Source organism: Rhipicephalus sanguineus, chromosome 1 (assembly GCF_013339695.2).
Source record: "Rhipicephalus sanguineus isolate Rsan-2018 chromosome 1, BIME_Rsan_1.4, whole genome shotgun sequence".
Lineage (NCBI taxonomy): Eukaryota > Metazoa > Arthropoda > Arachnida > Ixodida > Ixodidae > Rhipicephalus > Rhipicephalus sanguineus.
In genome coordinates, this window is record NC_051176.1 from 214,031,417 (window position 1) to 214,048,031 (window position 16,615).

Sequence of the window (16,615 nt, forward strand, 5' to 3'; positions counted from 1 at the left end):
GCGCAAGCTGCGCTAATTTTTTTGCCGAGGAAAATGGGAAAGTCATTCCCATGACTTTAGAGAACGTGCTTTCAAGAAACCGAGAGCTTCTAACCACCGTTAAGTCTGTAGCTAAGTGGGAAAGCGAGGTTAGAGGGTAAAAGCCTCCAAGACAGGGTTCACACCAGCTGTGCTGTGGCCCAGCCTTGCGCGACTTAGCGCAAGCTGCGCTAATTTTTTTGCCGAGGAAAATGGGAAAGTCATTCCCATGACTTTAGAGAACGTGCTTTCAAGAAACCGAGAGCTTCTAACCACCGTTAAATCTGTAGCTAAGTGGGAAAGCGAGGTTAGAGGGTAAAAGCCTCCAAGACAGGGTTCACACCAGCTGTGCTGTGGCCCAGCCTTGCGCGACTTAGCGCAAGCTGCGCTAATTTTTTTGCCGAGGAAAATGGGAAAGTCATTCCCATGACTTTAGAGAACGTGCTTTCAAGAAACCGAGAGCTTCTAACCACCGTTAAATCTGTAGCTAAGTGGGAAAGCGAGGTTAGAGGGTAAAAGCCTCCAAGACAGGGTTCACACCAGCTGTGCTGTGGCCCAGCCTTGCGCGACTTAGCGCAAGCTGCGCTAATTTTTTTGCCGAGGAAAATGGGAAAGTCATTCCCATGACTTTAGAGAACGTGCTTTCAAGAAACCGAGAGCTTCTAACCACCGTTAAGTCTGTAGCTAAGTGGGAAAGCGAGGTTAGAGGGTAAAAGCCTCCAAGACAGGGTTCACACCAGCTGTGCTGTGGCCCAGCCTTGCGCGACTTAGCGCAAGCTGCGCTAATTTTTTTGCCGAGGAAAATGGGAAAGTCATTCCCATGACTTTAGAGAACGTGCTTTCAAGAAACCGAGAGCTTCTAACCACCGTTAAGTCTGTAGCTAAGTGGGAAAGCGAGGTTAGAGGGTAAAAGCCTCCAAGACAGGGTTCACACCAGCTGTGCTGTGGCCCAGCCTTGCGCGACTTAGCGCAAGCTGCGCTAATTTTTTGCCGAGGAAAATGGGAAAGTCATTCTCATGACTTTAGAGAACGTGCTTTCAAGAAACCGAGAGCTTCTAACCACCGTTAAGTCTGTAGCTAAGTGGGAAAGCGAGGTTAGAGGGTAAAAGCCTCCAAAACAGGGTTCACACCAGCTGTGCTGTGGCCCAGCCTTGCGCGACTTAGCGCAAGCTGCGCTAATTTTTTTGCCGAGGAAAATGGGAAAGTCATTCTCATGACTTTAGAGAACGTGCTTTCGAGAAACCGAGAGCTTCTAACCACCGTTAAGTCTGTAGCTAAGTGGGAAAGCGAGGTTAGAGGGTAAAAGCCTCCAAGACAGGGTTCACACCAGCTGTGCTGTGGCCCAGCCTTGCGCGACTTAGCGCAAGCTGCGCTAATTTTTTTGCCGAGGAAAATGGGAAAGTCATTCCCATGACTTTAGAGAACGTGCTTTCAAGAAACCGAGAGCTTCTAACCACCGTTAAGTCTGTAGCTAAGTGGGAAAGCGAGGTTAGAGGGTAAAAGCCTCCAAGACAGGGTTCACACCAGCTGTGCTGTGGCCCAGCCTTGCGCGACTTAGCGCAAGCTGCGCTAATTTTTTGCCGAGGAAAATGGGAAAGTCATTCTCATGACTTTAGAGAACGTGCTTTCAAGAAACCGAGAGCTTCTAACCACCGTTAAGTCTGTAGCTAAGTGGGAAAGCGAGGTTAGAGGGTAAAAGCCTCCAAAACAGGGTTCACACCAGCTGTGCTGTGGCCCAGCCTTGCGCGACTTAGCGCAAGCTGCGCTAATTTTTTTGCCGAGGAAAATGGGAAAGTCATTCTCATGACTTTAGAGAACGTGCTTTCAAGAAACCGAGAGCTTCTAACCACCGTTAAGTCTGTAGCTAAGTGGGAAAGCGAGGTTAGAGGGTAAAAGCCTCCAAGACAGGGTTCACACCAGCTGTGCTGTGGCCCAGCCTTGCGCGACTTAGCGCAAGCTGCGCTAATTTTTTTGCCGAGGAAAATGGGAAAGTCATTCTCATGACTTTAGAGAACGTGCTTTCGAGAAACCGAGAGCTTCTAACCACCGTTAAGTCTGTAGCTAAGTGGGAAAGCGAGGTTAGAGGGTAAAAGCCTCCAAGACAGGGTTCACACCAGCTGTGCTGTGGCCCAGCCTTGCGCGACTTAGCGCGAGCTGCGCTAATTTTTTTGCCGAGGAAAATGGGAAAGTCATTCTCATGACTTTAGAGAACGTGCTTTCAAGAAACCGAGAGCTTCTAACCACCGTTAAGTCTGTAGCTAACAAAAACGGGTGCAGAGGCATTAGATGAGAACACGAAAGCGTTTCTTTTGGCTAAGTTGTTGTTGGGTAGGGTGCTGCAAAATAGTGTTGCCGAGTTGTGTTATAAAGAGTGAGGCAACGCGAGAGGTCGAATTGTGTTATGGAATGTTCGGTTCGTTGAGTTTAAATCGTTTGCTCTTGCTGCGTGCGATGTGCCCAGATCCTGGCGGGAGCACGAGCCACACTCTAATTATTTCTCCTTGAACGTCTCTCTGCACGTAGCGCAGCTTTCCAACCGCTTTGTTGGCGATATCATCGAGTACGTCAATGTATCGCAGAATCATGTACGGATAGCCAATGCAAAACGTTAGTTTGCCAAGGAGGTTCTCGTGCCTGCCTTTTACACGTTTCAATTCGCGTTCGTGCCCTCATTCCTCCTAGTCGAGGGAGCGCTTCGCTGACGAGTCTTCTGCCGATGACGACATCAGGCTCATTGCAGCTATGAATGATGCTGCGACACTTCCCCCACAGCAGTTGAAGGACAACTGATACGGCGGACAATGGCGCGCTCCCTTCGAGTCGGCGCTTCTGCGGGGATCCCCCTCACCTAATCAGCGGCTGCAAGTTGCCGCGTGCGCCGGCGTCGATCAGTTCCGGTAGGAGAGGTCACGTGTTTCCCGGACACGGAATCTGTGGACGCCCGGCGAGCACGCGTTTTCGCCAACCTAGCTATAGATTGTATCTAGAGTACACTAACCTAGCCAAGTAACGCTTTCGCGTTATAAACCCTGAAGCGCGCTTTTCTGCTTTCCGCCCGGGGAGCGACTGCATGTCGCGTGTTTTGGCTTTCATTCTGTGCTTAAGGTGAAGGCGGATACCGTCACTGCTGGGCAGCCTTTTTGTCTACAGGCATCGTTCTATATCGTGAAAGTTTGTGGAAAAACGCAAGACTCTAACGTAAAGACTGAGATCAACAAGGCAAAAAATAATGAGTGAAACCACAAAGCAAATTGCAGTTGCTTGCAAAGACCTCTCTTTGATCTCTGTTCTTCTACAACGCGGTTGAGAAAAATGGCCTACGCCCAATTAAGGCGTTAACGTGGATGTCTAAAGTTTGCACAGGACGCAAAGACTCCGGGAAGGGTGGTTTTGTGGCAGCAAATCAATCGTGCACTTATTTTTTATTGAAATGAAAATAAAACGAAGGGGAATTAGTCACCCTCTATAATGACAATATTTGCTCCTTTCATATAATAATAGCAAGAAAAAATATTACAAGGTGAAAAATGACACATGTCCTGAAATATATACAGGAGAGTTACAGAAGGGGAGTAAATGGAGTCCTCTTATATGCATGGACGCCCTGGTACATAAAAACACAGAAGGCGAGGACAACAAGTTACACCATACGGCTCAGAACACGCCCGCGAAACCGCGATGCCGTCTGAGATGAGAAAGAGTACAGATGAGGAAAATGCACAAATGGCATGCAAATATATGCACAACAGACAAAACAACTCTATACACACAAGACGCACGAAGGTGGCCACGACACACATGTTTGCGAAGTGGGCATAAATACAAATGGTTGAAGCAGGTTTCGCCCACATAATTCTACTGAGTGTGGTACAATATGAAACTTTAGTACCCTAAGCGCTGTCTTAAAAAAAATGTATATGTATTTGAAGTGCGCTGAATGTCGGCGCGGCCTGGCCAGTACCAACAGAAAATGCGTCAGCTGATCGTCATTAGAAGAGTAATTTATTAGAAGAGCAGTCTTGGATGCTCCCCGGAGGCTTCTCTGCTCGAGCGTTCTCAATTAGGGCAGGAGCAGTTTTGCTACGATAACAGCGGGAAACGTTGTCCAAGAAGTGCTTCAAGTCAGCCATCGGAGTTCGCTATCATTCAATTGCTTTGGTGACTCCCATGGCGCGCAATTCCGCTCTGAAAATTAATCAGAAAGTCAGATTTAAAGAGGGGCTGTTAACTATCATCGAGTCACTGAAGACTCCTGCTGATGCCATTGGTATATGAACGCCAGAGAGAGGTTTAATACAAGCTCTTTGAGCCCACTCAGACATTTCTCAGCGTCTTGAGTAATGTCACAGTTATTGCATGGTTCTTACCTTCCACTTTGCCTATTGTTAATTTTCGCTCTTTTTTTTGAACTCACTCACTCACTCACTCACTCACTCACTCACTCACTCACTCACTCACTCACTCACTCACTCACTCACTCACTCACTCACTCACTCACTCACTCACTCACTCACTCACTCACTCACTCACTCACTCACTCACTCACTCACCTTTTCTGTTATTGTTCTTCGCCTAATTCCTTTTATAGAGCGGCATTCTTTGTGTCCTGGATCCTAGGCAAACGTAATTTTCTACAACGACTACGTTATTTATCCGAGACAGGTTGGTGTTCATCTTTTGTCATAACTTTATTCTTCTTTATGCTTGGAAAAGGACGACCGTTCTCGCTTCCTTTTTTTTTACCTTCAAAATGAGGGCATTCGGGTCAATTTTTTCTACCTGCTACTAAAGCAGCGTTATCTTCATGTCGTAAGTTGCTTACGCTTGTTTCTCCAGTTTTGACATATATTCGTAACTCCAGATTGTGCTGGCAACACTGCTCAAAATAAACAAAATGGTAATGATATCTAGGGTCACGACGGCACTTTTGCTGTACTTTCGCTACTTTCGCTTAGCGCTGTGCTGAACTTTGAGCATTGTGGCATTTAATCGCGGTGTTTCGTCGAAGGTAAAATGGTGCTTGCAGCCGTTTACTTTATATTAGTTCTGAATGATTTTAGTGACGAAAGAGAGGAAATAGTTGAACTGTACGTGCAAACGTAGAGCCTGTTCGGTGCGCCACATCAGATTTCTTTTTTATTTATTTCTTTTTTTTAAAAGATAAAGAGCCTTTCATGCGAGGCAGTGGTTGAAGAAGGCAAGTTTTCGTACGTAGCAGGCAAGCGTGCTTGCCTGCTAGCATGCATGAAAGGTGCGAGCACTTGTGCACGAAGGCAGATTCTGAGTTGGGACAGCGGTCCTCTTAAAGAGTGGAAATCTGAAATCACGCATATTGTACTGCTAGACTTCCACTTTGCGGATAAAAACATATACGCCATTTACATGTGAATGAGATGCGCATTTAAAAGCGAGATTTGCATTTTGGTAAGAACACAACTACGTGTACCGCACGCGCAATGGAAGCGGGCAGAACGTACATGTGTCCATCATGGTTCTACTTCAGGCTTCTCTACCAAGTTGCATGCGGACAAAAGTACGTCAGCGAGGATACTCCTGCCGCTAAATGTGATCATCAGCAACAATATCAAGAACAAAAAAAAAACTTGGCTGATCCCTCCGTCGTAGGAATCGGTATAACACGAAAGTGAAACGTGTCTTCACAGAGGTAGTTGAGCCTTTATTGTGGATTGATATATGAGAGCTTGTGCAATTGCTATTGGTGTCTGGCAGCTATAGCACCGTCAAACACAAAGAAGGACGCGCAAAACGAACGCACAAGTATACTGACGACGAGCGCGGACTAACGACTGTCACAGTTGTTACATTCTTGTGTTTTAGCAGCGCACTTCTTTCGCAAACGCGGCCGCTGCAGTGAGCGAAGTGACCTTCGTACGCTCTGTACCTTCAACCGAACCTTTGCGGTAAACGCACAAGACGTACAAACCACTGCCTTCACGAGAGAGGAGCGCGTGCACGGGCGACCACACCCTGTAGGGCAAAGTACTGCTAGTATAGGTGCGCGCATCGCAACGAGCGGGATGACGACCTTTAAGGCGGCGGTCTCACTCCGGCGGCACGAACACGTCGTTTTTGTCACTTTTCCAACCGACGCGGCGGCTGTTCTCCGTGCTTTATATAGTTGACTTATATATCATTGAAAAGCTTGATCTTTGTACTTTTCAAATATATTTATTAAAAACAAGTCAACCATTAGTATTTGGGGATGGATAGCCAAGAATAAGCGCAAGTTACACGGTTTTGGCTGACTGTGCCTCAACAGTGACCATTTTTAAAAAAAATCTGCTACAGTTACAGCACTGTTCTTTGCGCAGCACATTCAAGACATATTTACCTATTTTCTCAACGTAGCAAATTGATGTTGGACTTCTACTTTTTTGTTGCTGAGCTTTTGAAAACAGCCAAATTTAGTAACTTCCGCAGCAGATTGTCCAGTAACTATTCGCTAGAGAAAGTTCATTTTCGGGGCGTATGTAGAGGATAAGATTTTCCGTCTGAATACCCAATTTCATCGATGTGCACGTGCTACTTTTTAAATTATATTCATCTAAAGTGGGCGATATTCTCAATATAGGGACCTACCGTGGCCCATTTTCGTGGAAAGCTACTGAAGTTCCATGGCCGAATTTGCACGTAGAGAAACTATAGTCCCCGATCTATTTCCTGGACCTAGCGTTTTTCAATAAAGCAAGCAGAAATGCGATACGAAGCTCGTAAACTGTCTTAATTTTTCATGCTGAAAGCGTCAACAAAAGTGGAGTAATCTTCAAACTGCGCTTAAATCTCCGCATGCATAGCTTAAAATATAATAGTTACGGTCTCCTTATATAATTATACACACTAATCACACACAAATACTGCAGGAACACTGAGAAATCTGCATTATTCCTATCACTACAACGAAAATCTTCCTCTAGCGCCACCTAGACGGACAACACGAAAGCGCTGCATTGGAAAGCTCCCCGTCTCCCCGACTGTGGCGTTCGAAAACATTTTACTTCGGGGGAGAATGTCAACTGCAGACCATGCCCCAGCATCTGCAAGTCTTCTCTTTTTGTCTGCCTTTCAGACGGCTGCGCGGGAGAGCGTGAAAGCAAGTGTGAAGCATGGGCGCCTTGGGGGTGCAAAGCCGTCTTGCATCGCGGCTGGGGGAGGGGGGGAGAGAGAGATCTGGCATAGCTTGGGTGGGGGCAAGTGCCGGTGTGGCTGGAGGGGGGCAAATGCCGATTTTGCACAGAGAGTATGGGGTGAGCGTCGTCAAGTGAAAAAAAAAAAAAAAAAGCCGTACTCTCGGAACGTCCCCCTCGTGTGCGTGCGTATGTTTGTGGCCCCACTCGGGCGACCACTAAAACCGAGGGGTGTGCAACGGCAGACAAAAGAAAGCAGAAAAACGGGCAGTGCGCGTGCGATGCGAGGGAACTGAGTAGATCTGCGTGGGCGAAGTATGTTTTGAATAGCACCTCAGCTTTCCTTTTCTTTCCTTTTTTTTAGAAAAAATGTCGTTTTCCAGAGGTGTGGTTTGCTGGGCTTGTTCATATCAATCCACTGCAATAAACATCATAAATACGAGATAAGGCACACATATATAGGAATGACACGACAACTGTTTTGTACTTGCTGCGTGTTCCTTTCTGCCACTGCTAACAAACTAAACACCGCAGAATTAAACTAACTAAATTAACAATTAAACACAATTAAGATGTATACCTCCGCTTCTAAAAAATGTAGGCCACTCGAATTTCTTTGGTACCGGCTTCCTTTCCTTTATGCGTCGCAGCATTTTCCCCGGGCAAAAGTGCGTGAGCGCGAAAGTAACCCATCCCGTTCAACTGGGCTTGCTGTGCTCTGTACTTGCTAGATTAGGCTACAAGCGGAAACTTGGCAGGATACGCTCGCTCCGATTCGCCGTCTATCATATACTTTGGCAAGTTATGCATCGGACTGTTTCGCTTCAGGACGTGGGTTCGATTTCCGCCTACGACAGGCGCATTTCCATGGCAACGAAATCCAGGAACACCCGCGTATATATTTCCGTGCACTCTAAGTGTTCAGGAGTGCCCCATAGCGGCGTTCCTCATAATTACATAAGGCTAGCTCCAAGGGGACGCGGGCGTTTGCGAACTCTTCACTCTGAGTCGGAACACCGTGCAACAAGGCGCTCGCGTGGTTACCCTGCCTCCGCCCACGCTTCTATCACGCGCACCTTTAGACAGCCTGCGGTTACAGCCTAGGAACTGCGAGCTCACTTTGCGTATTTCTCTGATTCATTGCTCTTGCTTTGAATGATTGTACTTTGGGGTGTGGAACGCGGTTTCTGTCAGCCCAGTATCGCAAACTTCACACCTAAATTTGTATACCTGTTTGCTCGAATCACAAATAAAGTTTATATAAAAAGCCTTAGTGGTAAGCTTCGGCCGTATTTGCGGTCACCCTGTGGCATGTGCGGGCACATATTCATTGGGATTTTCCGAATGGTCTACTCTACATCTCTTCTGGCACTTGGATTTGTATGTTTCGGCCCTAAATAGTAGGCCTCCTAAGTTTTTTTATTTCTTCAGTAAACCTCCTCAGGCAAGGTTTTACAAACGGCAGGTGGCATACATGCGTGATACGCTTGGGGTCCCGGTTCGTTCGCTGCTGTATATCCTTGTGCGCAGACCATATCGGTGACTACGCAGCAATTCTTGCGGTAGCGGGAATTTGCGTCCAATGCTGATGTGGTGAGCTGGAAACCCGAAGTATGACATCGTTCCACGCAACACAGCTTTGCCGTCGGAAGACAGTGACATCCGATTGATAGCCTCCGGCCGGGAATCTTAGGCGCGTGCCTGTAGGCTTGTGTTGCTGCACTGGCGGCTGAAATCAACAGCTATTCCTCGATATCTGCGCAGTGCATGCTGTTGTGCTCGTGACACGCGATCGAACACCTCCTCTCTGTTTTCTTTGCTCAGCTCGTGCTTTATCAGCCGCCGCTTTCGCCTGAAGGAGAAACGTTAGGAGCTAACAACTCAACGTCTTTGGAAAGTCTGCCGTGCTGAGAACTTGCGATGTCTGAGGATAGCGGGTCGTAAACTCGTAGCGTGAGTCGTAAGGCTGACGAGCCAACGTAGCCGAACTGGGACTTGCGCCTAGTAGCCAGACAAGAAGGGAAGCGTTTTTGAAAACGATAAGTTTATAAAAAGTATAGTTGGTATCGTTGTGCATAAAACACGTTTACATGAAAGCGACAGATGCGCATCGCGTTCATGTTAACAATGGCAATTCGCTAGGAAGGCGCATTGCAGTAATACGTCAGACAGGGATGGTATTGCGAGTCCCGGTCGAATCACAGGCCGTAAATCACGAAGAGAGTAACGGTGGCCTCCCGTCGTGCGAACTCCGGGCGTGCCTCTTTCGCTATAAGGTATTCATATTAGCGCAAAGCAAAAAACAAACACTCGAGAAGGAATTGGAAGGGAGCAGACAGGTCAGGCGCTGAAACCTTTCTGCTTCCTCCCACTTCTCTCTGTAGTCTTTGTTTCTTTGTTCGCGCTAATATGTATCTCTCTGTATAGTGGTTCATGAAGGAGAAAAAGGTGGTAATTTTTGTCTCCCGTGCTTCAGACACGGCTAAGCGCATGTATCCCTCTGACATCAATGAACTCGGCCAGCAACCACATGGCCGCTGCGGCGAAGAGAAGACGAGGGGTTCTGTAAACGGCGTCGCATCGCCTTTCCGAAACGCGCTTGCAAAGCCGATGCGCTACTGTCGCATTCATGTAAACGGGATTATAACCGGCCAGCTGGGGCGACTCCATTCATTCAACAAGACGCCGACACGCCGTCTCCACAAAATGGTCTCCACGTTGTCTGAGTGTGGCCCAGTTCATCTTCCCACGGTAGGGAAGTGTGCCTGCGTTGACAGTTTGCCGTAAACCGGCACGGCACGCACCTCGTTCACACGAATGCGACAACTGGCGCATCGCATCCATGTAAACGGGTGTAAGCGCTGGAAAGGCGCATCGCACAAATGCGCCAGGCAGGTGTGGATTTCGAGGGGTAAGCCGACTCATGGACCCACAATTGAAGGGGAACGCCGGCCCCTCCTCGAGTCGGCCTCGAGTGCACCTCTTCGATACTACACGACAGCTGCGGGGGCAGAAAGCGAGGACTTCTCGGGAGGGTTCATGCACTCCATGTAAACGGCGGCGCATTGCTCTAGGAAAGGTGATGTGCTACCGCTGCATTCTGTCGCATTCGTGTAAACGCAGCTGGAACGCGGCACTGTTTCCCACGGCAATGCAGTCTAATTGAGTTAGTGGGGGAGACAAGGGTTTCCCAAAAGTCTGTAGGCTAACCAATCCTTCCCTGGGAAGAAGGGGTGCACTATGCACGAGGCAACACCACCAAGACTGGTGTAGTCTAGACCCCACGAGTACAGGAGATGGGGCATAACATCCACTGTGCTAGCCTGAAGCTGAGAGGCAGCATGGAGGGGGGGGGGGGGTGATTGAGCGAGGATGAGAGCAGGTAATAAAATGTGTGCTGCAGCACGAAAGCCGACAGTCTGTGCTTAGTAACGGGAGACGCTAGAGAACGGAACGCATTTCATTCGCATCCACAGGTGTCCACTGCTCGCGTAGATTTGAGCTTCTCGAGCGTGCGCTGTGCACTCTTAGAAAAAAAGTTAGTAAATGGTTAGTAAATGCTTGCATTTACTACTTTCGAGCGTATTTTACTACCATCGCGAAATCTGTTTACTAGCCAGCAGTTAGTAAAGGTCGTAAAGTGCTGCCTTCACTAACCAGAAAGTTTACTTGGTGTTTTTAACTAAGTAACTACTAGCCACCCACATTGCCAGATCTTTCGTAGATGCGCAGTATACTTTGCCGTAATCGTGACAGTCTTTAGCAAAATTTAAACAATTTTTGTTTTGTTGATTACCTTGGAATTAAAGTTTCGTGCTACGTGATGGCACGCATATAAGCAAATATAAGGGCACACGACAATGTGTAGAAAACATCAATTATTCTTCTAAATTCTATGATTGCCAACCAGTACACGGTGCATAGGAGCATAGTCTTCAAGCCGCTGCTAGAGTAGATATCAGCTACGTAAAAGTCTTGCTATTCTGTGTGTGCACTTGCGTGTGTTTTCTCATTCGTGATCAATTCATGCCTCTATGAATGTTGGTTGCTTTGTGTACCTACCACGGTAATTACATGAAGTAATTAGCGACCATTCGTTAATGTACGAGGACAATGCCACTTCGTTTTTTTAGTCCTTTAGGTACTTTTGTAATAGAATCATCTTTATATGGCAATGCACACGCACATATAAACAAAATAGGCGTAAGCCTCTAATTGAGTTGTTAGCGCGGTTACTAACAACTTAGTAATGGACTAGCCATTCGAGCTAGTACTATTCACTCACTAACTAGGTAGCAAGTTCCACTAGCCTGCATTTTACTACCTTCACTTACTAAGAGGCTAGTGTATTTTGTGACAAGTAAACGGTTAGCATTTAGTCAGTGAATATGCCGACCTTTTTTTCCCAAGAGTTGTCGCAATCGGCGAGCCACCCTTTGCCTCGGGCACCGGGACGGAATAAAGGCAGCCGCCTCACTTTGCGGCGATAAGGAAGACGCCGGCTGTTTCTCATGCACCAGGAGGTGCATGGTTGCAATTGCTCGAAACAACACCATTGTCGCTGGTGCCGAAGCGGTAATGCGACACATGGCGCCTTTGTGCCCCAGGAAAGGCCGTGATGCCGAGTTTCCGCCGAATTCCGCCGAAGACGGACCTCGGACTACCGCACTGTGCGTCTCCGGCTGTTAGGCCGTCTACGCTTGGATCAGCGCCAGCTTGCTGTCAAATACTGACAATTTGGGTGAAACGACCACTCATCATGTTATTGTAACGAACTTTATTGAAAATCAAAATCCTATTGAAATAGCGTACGCGAATAGAGAAGTCGTTCCCCCGACAAGAGAATAACGCACCAGGACCATTCATGCCACGCATATATGTCGCTGAAGACGTAATTGCTTCAGCTCTGTCATAGAAATGGTTTGGCGGTTCGTCTGATGCTTTGCACACGGTAACATGATAAATAAATGCTGCATCAACCAAAAGATGAATTGATACTACTCTGCTGAAGTTTCAATTCAAATGAAATAAATGACGGTACGTATAGCAGGGAAAACTGTGCTGCTTAGGCAGTTAGCACGGGTTTGACACCGTGGGTCAGAGCGGCAGCGTTGTAGCACGCAATTGCCAAACTACCCGTCTTTCGAACATTCGGAAGCTTAGGTTACATTCGGAAGCTTATGTTACACGGTGAAGGAAGAGCACAGCTAGTCAAATAGAATTTGTCTTCTCCTACAGACGAACGAGAAGTTGTGTCGGGTATAATGAGGGGAGGAGGGGGGGGTGGAGGTGTTACACACAACCACTGGGCGCGTTTCTTCCATGGGGGAAGGAAGGAGTACATACGAGTTTGCTTACACCCCGTGTTGCAGGTCAGGGTAAAACTGTGCCGTGTTCCCAACAAGGGCCGCAGAAATAGCGTCACGACCCTCTACAGGGTATCACAAACGGCAGAGTTTTGACAACGGGACAGAGTTGAATGCTATCCTGGAGGCAGTCTCATCTTTATTCTTTCTTTTTCTTCCTGTCAGACCACCATGTCTCACGTTCCAGCACAACAATTGCAGTGACAACGATGTCTTCTGCATACTTTTGGCGCAGAAAGATTGCTGTCAATTCTACTGCGCAAATATATATATAATATATATATATATATATATATATATATATATATATATATATATATATATATATATATATATATATATATATATATATATATATATATATATATATGTAACACACTCAGAAACGACGCAGGGTTTCTAGGTTCGGTAAAAGATTCTCAGAAAAGTCAGACACGCGTGCGAAGCAATTTTATTTACGTTCCGCTCGGGGTCCGAGCTTTATCTGATGAAGCTTAGACCTCCAGTGAAACGTAAATAAAATTGCTTCGCACACGTGTTTTTTTTTTTCACTTTTCTATATATATGTGTGTGTGTGTACGCGAACAGAACTTCCCTGAGCATTTGCAAATAATTCATAAACTGTGAATAGAAGCCCTCATGTCACCACAATTATTTGGAGAATAATTACTGCATAATTATAGCGTTCTCTCTACAAAATATTGCTGTCAATTCTTTCTCGAGAGAAATAAAATCTTTAGTACATAGATCGATTGTGTCCGGGTGTGTAACGGCATATAGAGTCGTAGACGTAAGTGGCTGTTTACTTGAGGAAGTACATAGAAATGGAACAAAGAAAAAGGAGAGTTTATTATGATGACCGCTGTCTAGCTCAAGCAGATGACTGAGTAGTGACAATCAGTAAATGAGGTAGGAGTAAACGACAGCGACAGAGGGGATTATTTACATAAGTACACTGTACACGGAAGGATGTGATGTCTCATGGTTCGCTTGTGATGTGACCTCCGCGATAGAGTTTGTCACCCAAACCCGCATTTCGGCACTGTATGTCACGGAGAGCAGCTGGCCAGGCAGCCTACGTGAGCGGTTTGCAGCGCAATTGTTCCTGCCGTGAAAAGAACCGCACCGCTGGGGACAGGGACAAGTGAGCGAGGGTCATCACAGAAGGAGAGATAGAAAGAGGCGTCGTAGAAGGGGAGAAAAAAAAAAGCAGCCCTTGCGGCAGCGGCGCGTAAATAGTTATACTACCAGGAGAAAGAGGCACCTCTTTTCTAGACAGTGGCATGGGAGTACGAAGGCTCTCTGGGCCATGCTTTTTTTTTTCTTTGGGGGGGGGGGGGGGGGGGCGGGGGGGAGGGGGGGGGGGGCGCGAAGCACATCTGAAACTTTTCAAACGAGCAGCGGCGCCCCTGAAAAGAGTGGATTAGTTGCAGCAGGGAGAGGCTCTTCGCTGTCGCGACGGCCGGAGAGCGCATTTTCCTCTCTTTTTTTCCAAACGTGACTTGGTGGCGTCTTCTGGCGGCTCAGAAGGAAACTACACTGCGCGCCCTTCGCGCCATCTCGCTGGTGATGACGAGAACAATCTCAAGTGGCACCGAGCTCCGAGTCCTGCCAGCGGTAAATGGTGTATATGTATAGCTCGCCGTTAGGGTGCTGAAGAACTTACGCTGTGTAGCCGTGTCGTTTAGACCTGTGGAGCGAGGGGTCGTGGGTTCGATTCCCAGCGACGGAACTTTTTCTTCCAGTATCCGTGACAGAAATACGTCAGTGAAGTGTTGGTGGACCCTGACATAAAACACTTTCGTGTTAATAAACACAACCAATATTCGCGTGCGCCCCTAATTTATTGCTGCGCTTACCTAAACGAAAGTATACACTCCGTTCTTCGAGAAGCCCGCGTGATATTAAAGACAACGCGCACACAAATCATTAACCCGGGGAGAAATAAGTCTTCGCGAGTGAACTTTCGAAAACAATCCAGCAAAGTGTCGGTCACGTTTCCCGATGCGCAAGTTTCTAATGCATGTCGGTCTCCGTTGCACGTAGTCTGCTTCTTTCGGAAAACAATGAAACGATGCGTTGCTGCCTTTCCACAGTAACGACACGCATTTTGGCGCTCAAAAAAAAGTTTGTGGACATTGCTGTTTTATTCTTTCTTTTTCGGACTTGTGAGCGCTGGCATGGAAACAATTTGAGAATTATACAGAAGCTTGTCACTTCGCCGCATTGGAACGCTTCAAGGTTGATCTTCTGCTTCCAGGCACGCCCGCTAGTTGGCGAACGCTCCGTTGGAATCGCGAATACCCTTTCATTAAGATCACCGTTTCTGAGTATATATATCTGTCTATAAATTAAATAAGTGCTGAGAAATAATACAAGCATGCCTGACTCACTTTTAAACCTTAAACCAATTCTCTATTAAAAGAAAAGAGCAATGGTTTCAGAATGAATTAGGAAGAATAATTAAAATTAACTTACGTTGCTCTTTCAGAAGGAAACGACGCTAGCGATGTTGTTAATTATAAGTTTGTGGGAGCTGTAGAATCAAAATGGGGAAAAAAGAAGATCAAGAGAGATGTTTTATAGGCGCTCGGTTATTCAGGTATTACCGGCATCCACATTCATTATAGGTGCGAGATTACGGAGGAAGATGATGCTAGATGAATTTTCTGCACCGTCAATAACGAACACATTAGAATTTCAGCATTTGAATCATTATTGGAACAGTAAAATATGTCAAACACGAGCAATTGAAGTCACAGTCACTAGACTACGTTGTCAGACTCCGTACCTAATTTTTTATTTACACAGAGCTGGTCTGGCAGCTTCCCCTAATGTTCTTTTTGCGGAGTACATGAGACAACAGAACATTATCTGATTCACTGTAATCGATACTCTACCTTGCGCAATCTTACTTTAGCTGCCGTCTTCCGACTCCTTAGATGAGATTTAAGTGCACCAAATGTACTTTTTTCGGAGCTTTGTCTCTTGGATACAGTGACAGAAAGATTGCCGATGCCCTGCAGGAATTTCTTAAAGGCTCACAGAGATTTAGGCTATAAAATCAATCTTTACTCCTATTTTTCTACTTTTCCAAATTACTTTATTATTACTTTTTTATTCAAATTCTCCCCTTAATTGCTCATACTTTATTCTATTATTCTATTCTTAATATTTGTTGTTTCATTTGTACTTCTTTCATCTTAAATAGAAAAAAATTAACCTTTTACTTAAGAATTATATTTTAAAAACTATCCGGTTCATGGCCCATCCCCCAGCGTGGGTGTGTGCCAGTTTTTAAGATCTACGCTACTCTACTCTACGCTCGTGTTCTGAGGCAAAAGAGGAAGAAGAAGAAAGCCGCACGCGCCCGGGTTCCATTTCGTGTGGCGTGGCATAATTTCAGCTGGCGTTAGCGAGTAAGAAGTCCAGAAGGAGGTCGGTCTACGTGCCAGAAGTGCGACGGAAAGTGGCGGCCCCTTCGCGAGTCACTGTGGGCCTTCAAAGCACAGGCGGGAGCATGGGTATAGCAGCGTCGGCGACGGATACGACGGCGACCCCCTGGACTCCTCCGGACGCGGCAGCCATGAACGAGATCGCGCCGCCGCCTCCACCACCTACGCATCAGCCCAGGCTAAAGTGCGACTTGTGCTCGCTTCGGCAGTCGTCACGTGAGGCACTTTTCTCGGGTTCGCCGCCACCTCCGTCGCGCTTCTCATCGCCGCCAACGCCATGTACTTCATCTTCATCCCGGGCCTGGGCACGTCTTCCATCTCCACCGCCATGCACGAGTCCGATCAACGACCTCGGCTACCACTGTGGCACGGCAGTGTCAGCACCAGGGCGGGTTCTTCCACTTCACCTGCCTGCCCCTTGATGTGCGACATCATGGAACTTCGTGCTCTGACATGCAAATGGCGAACTAACGGTGGAGCGTGGGCATAATAGTTATTCTGTCGCATACGTTTTTAAGCTTTTGCACTACCATTCAAGAATTAGAAGGTGAATTTACGCTGATAAAATGTTTCTATCACGGCCTTCTGCGTTGTGCTCTGCTTCTCTATAATGGTTATTCGCCACAGTGTT

At 46.9% G+C, this 16,615-nt stretch overlaps 1 protein-coding gene across 1 annotated transcript; it reads left to right on the forward strand.

Annotated features, from left to right (window-relative positions):
- The first annotated feature begins 16,049 nt into the window (after window positions 1-16,049).
- LOC119381448 (uncharacterized) lies at window positions 16,050-16,406 on the forward strand. The gene has a single exon (XM_037649262.1). The coding sequence runs from the start codon at window positions 16,050-16,052 to the stop codon at window positions 16,404-16,406; it is 357 nt and encodes a 118-aa protein (XP_037505190.1).
- The last annotated feature ends 209 nt before the right edge of the window (window positions 16,407-16,615 follow it).